This window comes from Plecotus auritus (assembly GCF_963455305.1).
Source record: "Plecotus auritus genome assembly, chromosome: 5".
Lineage (NCBI taxonomy): Eukaryota > Metazoa > Chordata > Mammalia > Chiroptera > Vespertilionidae > Plecotus > Plecotus auritus.
Window position 1 is genome coordinate 156,037,308 of NC_137776.1, and position 18,929 is coordinate 156,056,236.

General features: G+C 50.8%; 2 protein-coding genes across 5 annotated transcripts in view; one reads left to right on the forward strand and one right to left on the reverse strand.

Annotated features, from left to right (window-relative positions):
- The window catches only part of RUSC2 (RUN and SH3 domain containing 2), a 56,485-nt gene extending 42,898 nt beyond the window's left edge, over positions 1–13,587 (forward strand). For 2 of the 3 annotated variants that reach the window (XM_080670751.1, XM_080670750.1), the window contains exons 2-12: positions 727–2,817; positions 7,344–7,949; positions 8,390–8,575; positions 8,730–8,870; positions 10,007–10,083; positions 10,275–10,449; positions 10,539–10,644; positions 11,344–11,390; positions 11,776–12,592; positions 12,672–12,809; positions 12,893–13,587. In XM_080670751.1, coding sequence (XP_080526877.1) covers positions 795–2,817; positions 7,344–7,949; positions 8,390–8,575; positions 8,730–8,870; positions 10,007–10,083; positions 10,275–10,449; positions 10,539–10,644; positions 11,344–11,390; positions 11,776–12,592; positions 12,672–12,809; positions 12,893–13,094 — 4,518 coding nt within the window. In that variant the 5' untranslated portion in view covers positions 727–794 and the 3' untranslated portion in view covers positions 13,095–13,587. The remainder of the gene's footprint in view (positions 1–726; positions 2,818–7,343; positions 7,950–8,389; positions 8,576–8,729; positions 8,871–10,006; positions 10,084–10,274; positions 10,450–10,538; positions 10,645–11,343; positions 11,391–11,775; positions 12,593–12,671; positions 12,810–12,892) is intronic. The other variant, XM_080670752.1, reaches the window with a different exon arrangement.
- CIMIP2B (ciliary microtubule inner protein 2B) lies at positions 13,546–15,786 on the reverse strand (the record flags this gene model as incomplete). 2 transcript variants are annotated; one of them, XM_080670758.1, is made up of 6 exons in its annotated part: positions 15,692–15,786; positions 15,114–15,337; positions 14,808–15,025; positions 14,580–14,631; positions 14,307–14,504; positions 13,555–13,782 (listed from the first exon to the last, which is right to left on the reverse strand). In XM_080670758.1, the coding sequence occupies exons 1-6, from the start codon at positions 15,751–15,753 to the stop codon at positions 13,694–13,696; spliced, it is 843 nt and encodes a 280-aa protein (XP_080526884.1). In that variant the 5' UTR covers positions 15,754–15,786. The 2 variants fall into 2 exon arrangements, with proteins under 2 accessions (XP_080526883.1, XP_080526884.1); XM_080670757.1 differs by having other exon boundaries at positions 13,546–13,782; positions 14,580–15,025; positions 15,692–15,785.
- Positions 15,787–18,929: the final 3,143 nt, after the last annotated feature.

Consider the following 18,929-nt stretch of genomic DNA (forward strand, 5'->3'; position numbering starts at 1 on the left):
CTAGCTCTCTATCCCTCTCCTGTCCTCTCTGTGAAAAATCAATAAAATATATTTAAAAAAAAAAAAAAAGAAGCATCAGTACAGTAGTAGGGAGAGTGAGGATCTTAGCCCACAGCCATCAGAGAGCAGCAAGTATTCTGGGGTTTAGAAGAGGAGAAAAGGAGTCTAAGATGACATAAGGGTCAAATGACAGAGTATACCTAAAAATACTTTTCTTGCAAAATTATAATTTATTGCTATTAGGACATGATTTAGAATTTGTGATTTTTCTCCTCATCTGTAAACTTCCATGCTGTAGCTGTGTCTAAGGCATCTCTGTATCCCCTTAGTGCTTAGCACTATATCAGATATCCTAGTAGTGTTTTCTTAGTTACTTCACTATTCATACTTTTCATTTTTACTGAGAATTAGTCATTGTTTACAGCTAAGAATAGGGTCCTTGATAAGAAGAAAATGCTGCCCTGAGATTCCCCAGATCTTCGTATCTGGCTCACAGTGGACACATGGCAAATTAAAATGAAGGGGGAACTCAAGGGCTGGACCTGTATGATGCAGAAAGTGTGTTGGGTTACCCTTTGTCCTATTGGGCTGTGTTATCAAGCTCCATCTTGACTCTGAGTCTTCTCCCCTTGGGCTTTTCTTCATCTGAAAATCATATGAGGAAGGGCATGTCTCAGACTTCCAGGGAAGTGACATTAGCTTCCCTTTCTTTCCCTCTCTCTCCAGGTGCCAAGCTCTCCTGATGAAATGCGTTCTGCCCCATCGGGCTCCGGGGGCAGTGTCTGGTGCTGTTGATGCCCTTGTTCGAACTTTCCAGAATGGATAGTCCCCCAAAGCTTACTGGAGAGACCCTCATCGTCCACCACATCCCCCTGGTACACTGTCAAGTCCCAGACAGGCAGTGCTGTGGGGGGGCAAGTGGAGGTAGTGGGAGCACAAGACCCAATCCCTTCTGCCCACCTGAGCTGGGCATAACCCAACCTGAACAAGATCTAGGACAAGCTGACTCCCTGCTGTACAACAGTCTGCACTCTGCTCCAGGGGGATCTGCACGGTCTGCAGACAGCAGCACCAAGAGTAGGGGTCGGGATGGAAGAGGCCCTGGGGCCCCTAAACGACATAATCCCTTCTTGCTGCAGGGGGGTGTGGCTGAGCCAGGACTTGGTGACTTATATGATGACAGCATTGGTGATAGTGCCACCCAGCAGTCCTTCCACTTGCATGGAGCTGGCCAGCCCACCTTCCATCTATCCTCTTTCCAGCTGCCACCACCTGGCCCCAGAGCCGGCAGACCATGGGGGTCAACACAGAGTCGGGCTGGAGTGGTGGAGGGGCAAGAACAGGAGCCGGTGACAACCTTGGATCCCCAGCAGTGCAGCAGTAACCACTGCTGCCGGCCAGAGCTGGAAACAGAGACCATGGAGCTGGATGAGTGTGGGGGACCTGGTGGGAGTGGCAGTGGAGGTGGAGCCAGTGATACCTCTGGCTTTTCCTTTGACCAGGAATGGAAGCTCAGTTCAGATGAATCCCCAAGGAACCCTGGATGCTCAGGCTCAGGACCCCAGCACTGCCGCTGCAGTAGCACATCCAGTCAATCTGAGGCGGCTGACCAGTCCATGGGCTATGTGAGTGACTCCTCCTGCAACAGCTCAGATGGTGTACTGGTCACCTTCAGCACCCTCTACAACAAGACGCATGGCAACTCCCATGCCAATCTCAACTCTGCCCCACAATCTTGCAGCGACTCTTCCTTCTGCAGCCACTCAGACTCTGGCGCCTTCTACCTGGACCTGCAACCCTCCCCAGCTGAGTCTAAGATGTCTTATGAGTCCCATCACCCTGATAGTGGAGGAAGGGAAGGGAGCTATGGTTGTCCTCATGCCTCATCTCCTGAGCTCGATGCCAACTGCAACTCCTACCGCCCACACTGTGAGCCCTGCCCAGCTGTGGCTGACCTCACAGCCTGCTTCCAGAGCCAGGCCCGTCTTGTTGTGGCCACACAGAATTACTATAAACTTGTCACCTGCGATCTGTCCTCCCAATCATCACCAAGCCCCGCTGGCTCTTCCATCACCAGTTGCTCGGAGGAACACACCAAGATAAGTCCTGTACCCAGCTCTGCCCCAGACCCTGGCCCTAACCAGCCCTCTGAGTATTATCTATTCCAGAAGCCAGAAGCCCAACCAGAGGAACAAGTGAGGCCCATGGAAGCTGAAGCTCCCACGGGCCCCACTGTGATTGAGGGGCAAGTATACACTAATACTTCACCCCCCAACCTTGGCACTGGACGTCAGCGCTCTCGAAGCTATGATCGCAGCCTGGAGCGTAGCCCTCCTGTCCGCCTGGGCTCACTGGAACGCATGTTGAGCTGCCCAGTGCGCCTGAGTGAGGGCCCTACAGCTCTGGCTGGGCCAAGCTCCCCACCTAAGCGGGTCACCTCCTTTGCTGAGCTCGCCAAAGGCCGGAAGAAAGCTGCAGGCTCTGGTTCCCCCCCACTTCGAGTGAGCGTTGGGGACTCCTCCCAGGATTTCTCACCCATTCAAGAAGCCCAACAAGATAGGGTGGGCTCGCTGGATGAGGGTACTCACTGTAGCCATAGTCTACCACCCATGCCCATGGGGCCAGGCATGGACTCAGTTGGCTCAGAGCCCTGGTCCACCCAGGTCTATCAAGGCCCCCAGTCCAGTGAGATGCCACCTGCTGTCCTCAGAGCTTCTGGGCAAGGCTCCCTGATGCAGCTGATGGATCCAGGCTCTGCTCTCCCAGGGAGCCCAGCCAACAGCCATGCCCAGAGGGATGCAAGAGCTAGAGCTGACGGTAAGGAAACTAAAGGCTGGAGATTACCCGGATAAATGCATGGCCTCCTCAGTGACAGGGCCCTTCAACCACCCCATCCATATCACTAGCGGTTCCTCAGCCTAGACCAAGCATCTTTCCAGTCCAGGGGAGAAGGAGGTTAGAGGATAAAAAATGCACTGAAGAGATAAAATCGACAGAACTTAGAGGATGATTGGGAAAGGAAGCACTCAGAAGATTGTGATTCTAAGCCTGGATAACTGGAAAGATGATAACGTGATTAGGGACTGCCAACAGAATTAGATTTACTGGAAAAGGGATGAGGCAAGAGTTCAGTTTGGGACATATAGGAATTTGCAGTGCTTAAGGGTTGTGTATAAAAGCCGAGGATATGTCCAACAGGCAAACCACACTGGGTGTCAGTGAAGCTCATTCTTTGATCAGTCATTGTAGCCACTTTTCAAAGAGCCTGAGAGCTGACACTTGGCCTTTAGGTCTCCTAGCCTGGCTATTTCCTATTTATCTTATAATATTTAAGTAGTGATTTTATAAAGACTCTCTGTTAAGTGGGTGCTGCTGATAGATGAGAGGGACAATTTCTGTCCTCAAGGAATTCAAACCAAGGATGGAAACAGGAAAGTAAAATGCACAGATGGCGGTTTACAGAACATCTAAATCAGAATGAAATGCCAGAGAAGGACTGCTAACACAGTTTACATTCAAGCACAGTCTAGAAAGACAATTAGGAATTAGCTTTGTGCAGATTCGTAAGAACATCCTAGGTCATAGAATAGTCTGTACAAAACCACAGAGGCACAGAATAACTTGCTGCTTTTTAGAAACTACAAATTATTGAGGATAGCCCTAGTGGAATGTGATAGAACCACTGAAGGATTTCAATCAGGAAAGTGGCTTGTTTGTTTGTTTATAGCAGCTTAGCCTGTTTAGATTTGCATATTAGAAAGTTCACTGGTTGATTGGGTGAAAGGTAGATTGGAAAGGACCCCTGGAGGTCAGGAGATCACCATGATGGGAGAATCATTGGAATAAAAGTGGTAGTTGAAGCTATGAGTGGATGAGAGCATCCAGGAAGAATGTGTGAAGCTATAAAGGGAACAAGGATAGAGCCCTGGGGATACCATGATTTAAGAATGAGCAGAGCAACCCTCAAAGGAAACGGAAAAGAATTAGGCAGGAAAATATAAGGAAAACCAGGAGAGAGCAAAGTCACAGAACCAAAGGAGGAGAAAGTTTCAAAAAGAGTTAGGTTCAACCAAATGAGTTTTGAAGAGAAATCACTAAGAGTAAGGCTGATAATCCTAAAAGCAATATTCGGGAGCAGTGAGGGTGGAAGCCAGATCTCAGCGGGTATGAAAGGAAAGGGAAAAGGCAGGTAAAGGGGAATTTTCTGCGCTGCAGCCTTAGCTTGGGTGTCTTGGCTTATCAAAGGAAAGGGGTTAAAAAGCCATAAATAGTATTATCTCTGCCATTATGGAGACACAGTCCAGCAAAAGATTTCACACCTAAACATACACAAAGGAGCTGCCCTTGAGAGAGGGAATAGAAGGGGGAGGGAAGATGCAGGTCAGAAATAGAGGGATTAGCCAGTCCTTTGGAACCCATTCCCTTCTTAGACTGCAGTATCTGGTGGGCGTATGTAGGCACAGGGGATCCTGTGGCTGGCATTCTGAGGGCAAGGATACTAGTAATCCTGGTCAGAGATGGGAGGAGAGGCATTGGAAGTGTTTTCTATCAGATGACTTTTTGTATCAAGATGGTGTGCTGTTCCATAAGTCTCCAGTGACCTACCACAGGGCTCTTCTCTTGATTCTGTAAAAAAAAAATTTTTTTAATTAAAAAATGAGTGCCAATTCAATGAATTCATAAATGACAAAAGAAGCTGAGATCTCTGAGATCCTCAGCAGCAAAATCAAGATTCAGAAGGATCTTACCAAATCTGGAAAGAACTGATAAAGCAGGGACCCGCGTGAAGTTTGATGTGTGAGCTATGCTTGAGTTATTTGGGATATTTAATTGATTGCAAACTCAGAGTGAATCAGCAGTTTTGAAGGATTTTCAGAAGTTAGGACGACTGGATTTATTCCTAGGCTGCAGAGGGGAGCTGATAGTCCCCCACTCCTCTGAACCAGTTAGTGCTCCCCTGGGAGTTCCGGGCCCTCCATTTTAAGAAGAAATTGAGACTGTGGGGCTGTGTCACCTACAGAAGAGCAGACTTGTGTGAATGTGGTCTGTCTCTGTCTCCAATTTTCTTAAGGGTTGTCACATGGAAAAGTGAAAAAACTTATTCCCTGAGGGCAGAACTGAGACCCACTCCTCAAAATAATCCCCCCTTCCCTCATCGTATTCCTCTGCCTCAAACTCGATCCTGGGAACTTAGCAGGGAGGATGCTTAAAGAGTAGGATTAAATAGTCTAATTAAAACATTCTTTATATAGGAGGTATGTAATATAGGTAGGGTTGAGAGGACCTAATCTGATAGCCAGGGTCAGCTCAGCCTTGAAATGTGATGTTGAAATAAGCGGAAAGGAAGAAGACATTCCCAGCAGGAAAGGCAGCATGCTTAAAGATGGGCCTGCGGTGGGAGGAGTGGTGTAGATGAGGATGGCAGGTGTGGGAGTTTGAGCGGAAGGAGCCTAATCTGTGGCCAGTGTGGGCACCTACCTGACTGAGAAGGTTCCACTTTATTCTGTGGGCAGTTGTGGCCACAGGGGATACAATGAAATCGGTACTTTAGGAAGCAAGCCGATAGGAAGATTTTGGATGCAGTGAGGCTAGCCTTAATCAAAGGTTCAGTGGGGATTCACTCATTTAACAAAGCTTTATTCATTACCTACTATGGACCAGGCTGTGTTCTAGGCACTGGGGTACAGCAATGAACAGCTTTTAAAACCTGCCTTCCTGGGGCCCTTACAAGAAGTAATAGACAAAAACAAATAAGATCATTTCTGGTGGTGAAAAAATGCTGAAAAGAAAATGCAACAGGGTAATGAGAGTGACTGTCCAGAGGGGCTGCGGTGGTTGAGAAGGTCTTACTGAGGAGGTGGTATTTGAGCTGATGCATGAATGATGAGAAAATTTCAGGCAGAAAGAAGAGCAGGTGCAAAAGGCTCGGAGATGTTGATAAACTTGACATGTTAAGGACCGAAGGCAGTATGGCCGAATAGAGTGAGCAGGGGAGAATGACAACGGTTGCTCTCTAAGCACTGACTGGGGATAACAGGAGAGTGTCATTTGAAAGTGTCCCCGGGGAGTGATTCTGAAACACCTCCCTAATGGGGTTGTGGCCACCAGCCCCTTAAGACCCACCGAAGTAAATTGATGGGAAAAGATGAGGGATAGGAAAGCCCAGCCTGATACCATTCCATGTGCAGCGCAATGTGGTAAAGAGAACATCAGCCCCAAAGTCAGACTCTGGCTTAGGCAGAATTCTAGCTCCGCCACTTCCTAGTTGTGTGAACTCGGGCAAAGGACTTAATCTCTGGGTTTCCAATATCCTAATCTGTCAAGGAAGGATGTAATTTCTGCCTCACAGAGTTGTTGAGCCACAGAGCTGTGCTAGTGAGCCACACCCAGGGGTTTAGGCCGTGTGGCTGCCTATAGCGTCACCTTGTGTTCGTCCAGATATTTGCAGCATGCAGTGTTTCATTAGAAGCACCACCCATGCACAAAGACAAAGTGACGGGAGTTTTGGGTTTCGTTCTGAGCCCCGTGTTTTGAGGGACATGGACCTGAAGATTGGCTGGAAGAGCAGGAGAGGACCACTCTCGGGAATATATGAATGTGTAGAGGAAGCAGATATGGACTCTGAGGCTCCAATGCCTGGATCATGTAGGAGTGAGGTGAGGAGGGGTGACAGGAGGCTGATTCTGGCTGCAAGTAAAGAAATATTTTATTATGGCTAGATTTGCTCAAGAATGAGATGTGCCTACTTGGATGGAGATAGGGGATGCTGAGTGGAAGTGTGAGGCAAATAACATCTTGACCCTGGAAATCTGTGGCTCTGACTCCAAGTCTTTGGGCCTTAGAAACAAAGAAAACAGTAGTTCTGCCACTGACAGAGATGGAAGTCATCAGGAGAACGGTGATGGATGAAGTGTTCTAAAATTTTAAATGAAAGCAAAACCCTAAAGCAGAATGATGGAGGGATCATAGGAAGGGGGGTTCGGGGAGTATGAATGTCCGAACTTGAATAATACAGGGGAGAATGTATAAAGTGAGATATAAGAATTGAGCCTTCAGATATACCCACCTTTGAAGTCAAGAAAATGAAGAGTTAGTGAACAGCCAAGAATACAAGACAGTTCCATTTCATATCCGATAGGAAAAGCTTTACAAAAGAAGGGGGGAAGCCATGTCATAGTCCACAATCTTGGATTACCCCAACCCCACTCAGTTCCTACAACCCAGGTCTTGCCCACCTCTTTCCCCTTCCCCAGGGAGCAGCATCTCCTGTCTGCTTCTGTGCTTCCTCTCATGTGGTTTCAGTGTCTATCCATCTGATTCCTTCTCCATCCATGTTGCCACAGGGGGTGGTGCTGAGAGCCGACCAGTCCTCCGCTACAGCAAGGAGCAGAGGCCAACCACGCTGCCCATCCAGCCCTTCGTGTTCCAGCACCACTTCCCCAAACAGTTGTCCAAGGCCCGGGCCCTCCACAGCCTTTCCCAGCTCTACGGCCTGTCGGGCTGCAGCCGTGCACAGCAGCCTGCCCCCCTGGCCGCCTCAGAACCTTCAGGGGAGTCACAGGCATCCACCAACAGAGGTGCCAGGAAAGCTGGACCTGAGCCAGAAACCTCACGACCGTCACCCCTGGGCAGCTACTCCCCTATCCGGAGCGCTGGCCCCTTTGGGCTCAGCACCGACTCTTCTGCCTCCGCTTCGTGCTCCCCTCCCCCAGAGCAGGCCATAGCCACAGAAAGCTCACCCCCATGGAGCCTCTCCTGTCCTGCTGTCCAGCCTGCCACCTCCCAGCAGCCCCAGAAGGAGGATCAGAAGATACTGACCTTGACTGAGTACCGACTCCATGGAACAGGAAGCTTGCCTCCTCTGGGCTCCTGGAGATCTAGCCTCAGTCGAGCAGAGAGCCTGGCCCGGGGAGGTGGTGAAGGCTGCATGGCCTCCAGGCCCAATAACGGTATGAGCTTCACAGCCTGCCCCCAAACACGTTGACACCACCACCCTCTTTGAATAGTTTCTTATACTCCAGCCTGGGATCTGAGGTTAAAATATTTGCATCTCGCCCTGATGTGTTTGGCTCAGTGGATAGAGGGTTCACCTTCGGATTCAAGGGTCCCAGGTTCGATTCCGGTCAAGGGCATGTACCTTGGTTGCAGGCACATCCCCAGTAGGGGTTGAGCAGGAGGCAGCTGATTGATGTTTCTCTCTCATGGATGTTTCTGACTCTCTCCCTCTCCCTTCCTCTCTGTAAATATATATATATCCTTCCCCAACATCTGTGGATAATATGTACTCACTCCTAACGCTCATGTTATACATGGGCCCACTGGGTGGGTATGAAATGCTGTCTCCTGCTAATTCTTTCCTGTCTCTTCTGCTAATCTGTTCTGCTTTCAGTCAACCACCTATCCCCTCAAGCACTCAAGTGGCGGGAATACAGGAGGAAGAACCCACTAGGGCCACCTGGTTTGTCAGGGAGCCTAGACCGAAGGCCACAGGAAGCTCGGCTGGCCCGAAGGAACCCCATCTTTGAATTCCCTGGCTCCCTCAGTGCTGCTGGCCACCTGAACTGCCGGCTGAATGGTGTGTAGGCAGGTCCCCAGGATACCAGGGCAGGCTCTGCCCTAGCTGGGAAGGGCTGGAGAAGGGGTCAGTCTCAGGGGGAATAAGGCACAGAACTGAGCTGCAACTCTTGGAAAGAGAGTTCTTGTGACTGATTTTTCTCCTTTTTTTCCAGGTCAAATGGTGAAGCCGTTACCACTGGCCTGCCCTGACTTCCAGGATCCCTTTTCCTTGACTGAGAAGCCTCCAGCTGAGTTTTGTCTGTCCCCAGACGGCAACTCAGAAGCCATTTCCATTGACCTGCTTCAGAAAAAAGGTGGATGTTACCCCAGCTCAGGCCAGGAATTCTGTTGTCACTACCTATTTGTGCCTGTTGCCCTGCTGTCTGGCCCTCCCTACCTTAGAATTCCAGGTGCCAGGAAGGAATTAGCAAAGGCATTGGGGCAAGAAGTCTGTGTACCATGTGCCATGAGTGTGTACAAGTGAGAAAGAGTCATTGATCAGATGCTTTGGAGTCAGACTCAGTCTCTTCTCTCCGGGAGCTTAGTGAGGGAGACTACATGTCATAAACAAACGTCCATATGCTCTAATGGGGGAATTCCGTTACCACAGGGCCTAGAGGCCAGGGAAAATGTGATGGTAACATCTAGTAAGATACGGACTAACAAGGAATCAAGCTATTTAGCAAATAAGAGACCATAAGAGAGAGCAGTTTCAGTGCGATGATGGAGAGAAAACATTGAGGGGCTGAAGGGGAAGGAGCCTATTAAAGGGGAGAAAGAGGAAGCTAAAGTCCCTTTCAGAGACAGAGTGGGAGATTCAGAGCTTAGGGAGAGGGGAAACTTGGGCAAGAAGGGGAGCAGCCACCTTCCTCCAAAAGATGGAAAGAGCGTGAGAGGGGCAGCAGGGGGAGAGGAGAAATAAAATAGTTATGTCTTTTGGATGGAGAGGAAAGTTGGAGGAACTCATGACCAATGGCCTCTGCTCTCTGTGTGAAGTAGAACCAAGGGCTTGAGAAGAGGGGTAAAGATTTGGCATGGCAACTTGAGAGCATAGCTGAGGGTGCCACAAGGCACACTTCAGAGAAGTGCCCTTGTCGGTCACCAGTGTGAGTGGCCCTGGACTTTACCCAGCAGTCAGTAGCCTGGTGTCTCAGAGTGGAGAAGACAGGTAGATTGATCCAGGATTGGAGTAAGATGGCAAGGAAGTTAGGACTTTGAGGGTCTCAATAAGGTAATCATTGAAGTGGGTCCCAGCTGGGGCATGAAAACAGGAGGGGCTTAAGAACTGGGAAAAATAGGAAGTGGCCTGGGCCTGGTACCTTGATGAGACCCATGTGCAGGGACAGAGAGAGACAGTATGGAAGCCCTTCCTCCTCCCATGGAGGGTCAGTCCCAGCTGAGTTGCTCAGGGACTTTCCATGGAGCTGTTACATGCGATTCTCTCCTGCAGGGCTGGTGAAAGCTGTTAACACTGCGGTGGACCTCATCGTGGCCCACTTTGGCACGAGCCGGGATCCTGGGGTGAAGGTAGGAAAGCAACTGTGGAGAGCTGAGCCCTACCCGCTGGCCCTCACCTTCTCTTGCTCTCTTGCATCTAGGACCCAGAGTTGATTCTTAGGAATGGGGATCACAAAGAAGCACCATAAGGGCTAAGAAGGTCAAAGAGGACCAGGGTTGGACTTCCAATGATCCCCTGTACTTCCCTACTGCATCCACAGGCAAAGCTGGGGAACAGTTCTGTTAGCCCCAATGTAGGCCATCTGGTTCTGAAGTACTTGTGCCCTGCGGTCCGGGCTGTGCTAGAGGATGGGCTCAAGGCCTTTGTCCTGGATGTCATCATCGGGCAACGTAAGAACATGCCGTGGAGTGTGGTTGAGGCTTCTACACAACTAGGTAAGTGCTGTGTGCAAGATGGGGACCCCAGGGTGAATTTAGGGTCCCAGAGATTGGGCATGTGACCTGCAACTCTGGCTTCCTCCTAGGCCCATCCACCAAGGTCCTGCACGGCCTCTACAACAAGGTCAGCCAATTCCCAGAGCTCACCAGTCACACCATGCGCTTCGATGCCTTCGTCCTCGGCCTGCTCAAGTGAGTGTGGTGGCGCAGCGAGATCTGCAGCCACCAGCCCTCCCCCTGGTCACGGCTGCCTCTGAGGAAGCAGCTCCCTACCTGAGACAGAAAGGGGGCTCTGTGGGACCTGCTGCCAGAGCGCAGGCTCACTTCTCTCCACCTAGCTACAGCCTCTCAGTAGATCAGTGTTTTCCCACCACACCCACCATCCTCCTGCACTGACACCAACATGGTCTTCTGCTTTTACAATTCCACAGTCTGGCTTCTTTGGAAATTAATCTGGTTCTGTTTCTCTGGATATTGTAAACCCTGCTCCTCTCAGTTCCAGCAGTGCTTCCAAATCCTGCTTGACCCTAAGTCCACCTTGGGATCCATGTCATAGTATTCTTCTTTCTCAAGCATGGATGGGCCCAGGTCATCCCCTTCGGCTCTGTACTCTCACTCAGGAGCTGCCCCGACTTCCTGGGTCTTGTGCAAAGTGACTCCATTCTAGGAGGAAGTGACTGGTTTGTGAACCACATGTTCACCCCCTCCCTACATCTTCACTGGCTTGTCAGAACTACATGACATAAAATGAACCAGGTAGCATCCCTGCCTAGAAGGGAGACATTCACCTGCAGTCTGCCCTGTGTCTGACCCCTGTGTCTGTCTCCTTTGCACCTTATGATCTGGCTATGCTCACATAAGACTCACCTCTCTTCACCTATCTCCCTACAGCATCCGGTCCCTGGAGTTCTGGTTTAATCACCTCTATAACCACGAAGGTAATGCCCAGAACCCTGCCCTGTCTTGCAAACTCATCATAGGCCAGGTCTCACAGGCTCAAGAGGGAGGCACAGCTGTCTTTTCAGATGTTAGAGGTGGAGAGGGGGACCATGCAAAGCTTGGGCTTCTACCAGAGTCCTTCCCCAGCTTCGGCTGTGGTAGAGCCTGGCAGTCAGCGGGACACTCGGGCCGTCGCAGCTGCCACTTAGGCTGTGGAGTTAATGCACCGCACCACTTCAGGAATTGCCTACACTGTGGTGCCTCTAAATAGCACATTACAGCCTGTGCACGATGCAGTGGCTCTGCCCAGGTTGCCTTTCAAAGGCCACCCCAGGCCAGGCTCTGTTTTCCTGTGTGGCTCAGTCCCTCTCTCTTTCTCCCTAGATATCATCCAGACCCACTACCAGCCGTGGGGCTTCCTGAGTGCAGCGCATACCGTGTGCCCTGGCCTCTTTGAGGAGCTGCTGCTGCTGCTACAGCCCCTGGCCCTGCTGCCCTTCAGCCTAGACTTGCTGTTCCAGCACCGGCTGCTGCAGAGCGGGCAGCAGCAGCGGCAGCACAAGGAACTGCTGCGTGTGTCCCAGGACCTGCTGCTGTCCGCCCACTCCACGCTGCAGTTGGCCCGGGCCCGGAGCCAGGAGGGCCCTGGAGACATGGACAGCGCAGCCCATGGGAAACGGGTGAAAGGTGTGGGTGCCCCAGAAGGGGGAGAAGATGAGGAAGAGGAGGAGACAGAAGAGGTGGCAGAGGCAGCTGGGGGCTCAGAGCGTGGCAGGGCCCGAAGTGGGCAGGCTGGTTGGTGGTACCAGCTCATGCAGAGCTCCCAGGTCTACATTGACGGCTCCACTGAAGGTTCTAGGTTCCCCCGTGGTAGCAACAATAGCTGCAGTGGCAGCAGCAGTGAGAAAAAGAAAGGGGCAGGAGGTGGGGGCCCACCCCCCCGAGAGGGAGTAGTAGAGGGAGCTGAGGCCTGCCCTGCCCCTGAGGAGACCCTTGGCCGGGACAGGGGCTGGCCCTTCTGGATGGGGAGCCCCCCTGATTCTGTGCTGGCTGAGCTGAGACACAGTCGGGAGAGAGAGGGGTCTACTGCCCCCCCAGCAGAAAGTGAGGAAGGAGCCTCCGGACCGTCACCTGGGGGCATCAAGTGGGGACACCTCTTTGGATCCCGAAAGGCTCAGCGAGAGATCCGGCCCACAAACAGGTGAGAGGCAGCCCATAGAGGGAGTGGGGAGCCTGGTCTAAGCCAGGGCTCAGTCACAGCCCTGACTGCTAACCCCTAGGCTACCCTCGGACTGGCTGAGTCTGGACAAGTCCATGTTCCAACTAGTGGCGCAGACCGTGGGTGCCCGCCGGGAACCAGAGCCCAAGGAGAGCCTGCAGGAGCCACATGCTCCAGCCCTGCCCTCCAAGCCTCCATGGTGAGCCCTGGGGGACTGAAGGACTGGGGATGGGGTTTGGTTTGGGGTGGGGTTTCTCTGACCTCCATTTGTTGTTTCTCCAGCGAGGTAAAAGCACTATGCCACCATCTGGCCACAGGCCCTGGACAGCTGAGCTTCCACAAGGGGGATATCCTTCGAGTGCTGGGGCCAGCCGGAGGAGACTGGCTGCGCTGCAGCCGTGGCCCTGACACTGGCCTGGTGCCTCTGGCCTACGTGACCTTGACCCCAACTCCAAGTCCAACTCCTGGAAACAGCCAAAACTGAGGTCCTGTGCATGCTGGTGGCCTCAGGGACCCTCAAAACCATCAGACTCAGAGCCTGAGAGTCCCTCCCAAGCCCTCTGGCTTGGCTGTAGAGAGCAGACTGAGAGCTGGGGCCACGTATTCCTGTGCTCAGTATTAATTACCCCCCACCCCAACTGTCCCATGACCATGTCCAGACCACCCAGGAAAGAAGGGAAGGGACGCAGCACTGGGCTGCCAGGGTTTCCCCGGCCCATCTGGGCCAGCCTTTCCATGGGTACAGACAAGCACGTCCCTGTGGATGGTGGTGACCAGAAGGCCCATCTGCAGGGCTGCGCAGGCCAGGTAGTGAGGATGATGGGTGACAGTGTAGGGCAGATCCCTAAGCTCCCAGATGTAAATAGGCTGTGGCCAATGCCTGGTGGTCAGAAGAGGGAGGAGCAGCCCAGGCTTCTGTTTATGTATTTATTTATTTATTTATTACACCTATTAATAAAAAAGGTGCTTGGCCTCCAAACCATTCTCTTTGTGCCTCCCCTTACCCCCCAGCCCATCTCTCTTTCTTCCAAAAGCATGGCTGGGATACATGAAAAGGGAAGAAAGAACTTGAAGTCCAGGTGCCTACGCCACAAGCTGCTTCTGGAAGGTGCTGAGACCCAGGGCATCATGGGTGAGATGCCCATATGTGCGGCCAAACTGGAACTTATATCCTGTGTGGTCAAGAGAGTCTGTCACATGTAGTCAGTGGCATGGAAAAGCCATTTATATCTCAGCCAGTTGCCTAGACCAGTGGTCGGCAAACCGCGGCTCGCGAGCCACTTGCGGCTCTTTGGCCCCTTGAGTGTTCTAACGCCACTTCTTCAAAATAGACTCGCCCAAGCCGAAAACCGACTTCTGCGCATGGGCCACGAAGTTTCAATCGCACTGTACGTGCACGCCCGCACATGGTATTTTGTGTAAGAGCCACACTCAAGGGGCCAAAGAGCCGCATGTGGCTCGTAAGCTGCGGTTTGCCGACCACTGGCCTAGACCCTCCAAGCTGTCCTCCAAAATCTGGTCCTAATTCCCCACTGTGAGCTCCCTCAGTTTTCTTTTCTGCCCAATGATAAAGCTGAACTACATGACCTGAGGTCCCCCATATCTATTCTTTCCAACTACCAAAACTACCTCCACCCATCTCACACACACACACATACACACACACACACACACACACACACACACACAACCTCACCTGGCACGTAGCCCCCATAGTTAGGTAAAAGACCCAGGTTCTGAGGGTAGATCCTTGAAAGTGGGGGAAGATGTTTGAGACCCTTCTGAGCTTTGCCCTCTGAGCACATCTGTCCAAATTCCTGCAGTGCCTGGTTGGTGAGCACAGGAAAGCTGGAGCCGAACAGGAAGCGGGCACGGGGCACATAGCCAGTGAAACCTGGGGAATGGGGATTCTGGGTCAGGATCTCCTGGCGGCCTCCCCACACCTTTAGTCATTACCACCTCCCCTCACCTGACATGAAGAACTTGTGCGGATCTCCGTCATCCATCGAATAGGGGGAAGCCTTGTGAGGGAAGTTGACAGAAGAAAAACGATGCTATCAAACTTAGCCCCCATGCTCTGACACAGGCTCCCAGGGAGTGGAGCTGGCAGGCAAGCCCATGTCCCCAGCCTACACAGAGGACAGCTCCCCACTCCCACCACACTGCCACCCCCTCTCCGCAGCCTTCTCAGCCTCACTTGTCCTGCCTCCTGCCCCAGCTCTGCCCCCTGCGCCTCCAGCTCTGGCTTCGGCTTTGGCTCTGATTCTTGGTCTTCCTCCACATCTTCTCCCTTGACCTGCTTTGACAGCTCCTGACTCCCTTGTTCCCCGTGCCACTGAGTAAAATCGTTCAGAGCCTCAGCCCAGACCTGGTTGCAGTTCTTGGCAAAGATGAACTGTGCCTGGGGGATAAAACCTGGGTGGGCAGGGGGCAAAGAAGATCTCTGTTAGTGTTTAGGACACACATTCAGGGATGGGGCACCTGTTCATATTTGTGTACATACCTGTGTACCCAGGGATCATGCTGGAACTGAGCCTTTTGTGCCCATACCTGACAGGCAGGCTTCCACGAGGAACCTCGGGAGATCTTGGAGGCCGAATGGGAGGCAGAAGTATGCGATGGGCAGGGGGCCAGGCTATGCCAGGAGCTCCCCGAAGTAGCTGACCAGTCATCTGCCCATAGGTCTGGCCCATGCTGAACCGAAGCAGTGGGCAGTGTCCAGTGTACCTGTAGCACAGGACTCACCCACTCATCTCTAGATTCCCCTGCCCGCCCTCCCCAGAGACAGAAGCAGAGAGCTCTGAAGCCCTCATCTTTTCTGGACTCGGCTGGTTGTGTATTTGGAGCAGGCATTTCCCTCTGCTGCTACCCTGTTACCATGGAAAAGACAACATAGAGCTTTGTGGCAGCCCCAGCTACTGTTCCTTGCTTTTCATTTTCTATCCACCATAAACATTCCAGCCCTGGGCCTCCTGCACAGGTGTGTCCACTTGGCCCCCAAGGTCCGGGTGCACAACTCCTATATCCCTAAACCTCTATTCCCAGAAGCATGCAGGGATGTGCTCTGGGTAGAAGTCTTACCCCGGGATATAATGAGGATTCTGAGGGTTCAGCCCCGGCACGAAGGTGCTGGCCATAGCCATGGGAACACAGGCAGTCTTTTTGTTTCCCTTTGAGCAAAGGCTCTAGGCTGTTTACCCTGTGTCCAGGGCTGTGGGGCGGAGCCAGAGGCAGGGGGCGGGGCGAAGGGAGGCGAGAGGGGAGGGGGCGCTAGTGTGATGATTGCCTGGGCCAAAGCCAGCAGAACCTGAGAGCAGAGGCTCACTGGTCTCCAGAGCAAGTGCAGTCCTGCCACATGGGGGCAGGGAAGAGTGGCAGTACAGCCTCCCCACTCCGGGACCCAAGGAAGGCCTGAGGTGGGAGAGCGAAAACTGTTAGGTCTCTTCAGCTTTATCTCAAAAGAGGACCCTTCCTTCTTAAACCCTCATCTGAGCACCTGCCTGAGGAGATGTGGATTCTGCTCTTTGTGAGTCTTGACTAAAGGTGATGGATGGAGTTCATTGGAAAAGAGAGTCTCTGAGGGGAGCCCAGGGGGGAGGTGACAGGGAAAAAGGAAACGAGAGAGCTCTAGGCAGTGTGACATCGTTAATTTTCACTAGTATAACTTGACATTTATTGAATACCTACTATAATCTGGATCAGCATCCATTCAACAAATATGCCTGCCACTCTCTGCTAGTCACACTTCATGGTGGCAGAATGTGTACTATGTAGGAGTCAGAAAAGCTAAGCTTCACGTGACATTGGCAAATTATTTACTATCTCTAAACCCCACTATCATTTATAAAATGCAGATACTATAGTCACCCTGCCACTGTTGTGAGGCTCAAATTTATGTATGCAAATGTTTTGTAAAAATTAAGACCATGAAGCCAGATTTTTTTTGGGGGGGGGGGGTTGGGGGAGGGGCGCAGCGGGAGGCTGGGTAGGGGAAAGAGCATGAACAGAAGTTCAGGCAATCCTGGGCTCCTAATAGCTTGTGCCCTTGAGCTGACCTTACCTTCTCTGAGCAGGTGACTTAACTTCTTCTGAACCTGGATTCTCTAAACTCTAACATGAAGGTTAATATAACCTAACCTACCAAGGTGCTGTTAAGGATAAAGTCAGATAGTGTGTGAGAAAGAACTTGGCACACGGCTCCTAAAATTTAATTTCCTTCCCTATTGTCTGGTGTTGTCTCTAAGCTTCTAATACATATGGGAAATCAATGAATGATTAGTAAATTCAGTGGATACGGGTTTTTGTTTTGTTTTTTACTGTGGGAGCTCAAGGAAAAGAGATATGAGGGTAATGTTGAGATTTAAGATTAGGGGGCAAATTATGTGTTAAGAGAAGAATTCGGATTGTAAGAGAAGTACAGACCAGGAAGAAGAGATCTCAGAGGGAGTGGAGATTAGAACTCAGCGCTGGGCCCGGCTGGTGTGCTCAGTGGTTGAACATTTACCTATGATCCAAAAGGTCACCAGTTCAATTCCTGGTCAAGGCACATGCCCTGGTTGTGGGCTCAATCCCCAGTAGAGGGCATGCAAGAGGCAGCCAATCAATGATTCTCTCTCATCATTGATGTTTCTATCTCTCTGTCCCTCTCCCTTCCTCTCTAAAATCAATTAAAAAATTAAAAAAGAACTCAGCTCTGGGGCCCAGGCAAAGCCAGGCCAGTCCACCTTTCCAGGAGCCTCTGTTCTTCTCCCTGATCCCAGACTGTGACAGTGCCTGGTCTGACTAAGCACAGGTCACTGACTTCTCAGGAATTGCACAAGAGCGCTGGATCCCAAGGAATACATGTCATGTGCCCCACTGTTCTGCCAAGGACAGCCTTGGTATGTGTTATTTAGAGCTAGAGTTGTAGAGAACTTGATTCACAGTTAAGGAAATACAGCAGCGATTTTCAAACTTTTTCACTTCATGGCACATAAACTAATTACTAAAATTCTGTGGCACGCCAAAAATATATTTTTGCTGAACCAACCCAAAAAATATGTATAATTTTGATTCATTCACATCGGACATGTATGTTGTGTTGGCTGTTGTCATTTTTTTATTTGACAATTTAAGGGAAAAGAGGTCAATGCCAGGTATTGCAGGTAAGTAGTCAGGTATTGCATGTTTCAAAAATTCTTGTGGCACACCAGTGTTGAAAATCACTGTGTTAGAGTAAGGGTGGGAGCTGAGAGGAGAGCCCAGAATAGCAGTACTGTGTCAAGGTTAACAACCTGGGCACTTGGATTCTGTAACATACTGTTAGTTGCACACCACATACCTATTCTCACCCCCATCTTCATTTTTCCTGAAGGAACCTTACTTTTGTTCTACCGAGCAGCCAGCAACTTCAGGGAAGCTTGGAGCCAGCCCTAGGAGTGAGTCTTGATTAGTCAAAGCCCATCATAGTGTTCCTGTACCTCTTGTCAGTGATAGGCCTGAGCTGTGGCATTCTGGCAATATGAAAGGAAGTCTGGGATGAGGGAAGGTCATAGAAGAGTTTATTTGCTCTTAAAAAAAGATGCACAACAAATTAAAAAGAAAGAGATGGACAACAAGAAATGATGGCCCTTGTCAGTTTGGCTCAGAGGATAGAGCATTGGCCCACGGACTGAAGGGTCCCGGGTTTGATTCAGGTCAAGGGCACATACCTTAGCCCTGGTTGGGGCATGTATGGGAAGCAACCAATCTATGTGTCCCTTTCACATTGATGTTTCTCTCTCTGTCTCTCACCCTCCCTTCCACTCTCTCTAAAAATCAATGGGAAAATATCCTCAGGTGAGGATTAACAAAACAAAAATAAAAGAAGGAATGATGTATTTTCCTGCCTCTAGAAGTTCTGTGGATGTGATGATGGGACTTTGGCAGGCATCATGAAACGGTATGGAAAGCTAAGCTAAGGACTTTTAGTGAACCAGGAATAGAAACATGATACAGAATATTTCAAATGAACAGCCATGCCCTGACCAGTGTGGCTCAGTTGGTTGAGTGTCTGTCCATATACCCAAAAGGTCACTGGTTTAATTCCCAGTCAGTGCACATGCCCAGGTAGTGGGTTCGATCCCATTCAGGGTGCATGCAGGAAGCAAACAATGGATGTTTCTTTCTCCCTCTCCCTTCCTTTCTCAAATCAATAAAAACATTTAAAAAAAAAATAAAATGAAGAACCACTATCAAACTTCATCAAAGAGAAAAGCTAGAGCCAGGGTTTGCAAACATCTCACTCGTTGAACCAAATCCAATTAACTGTAGTCACTTATGGTGGTGTAACTGTGAGGTT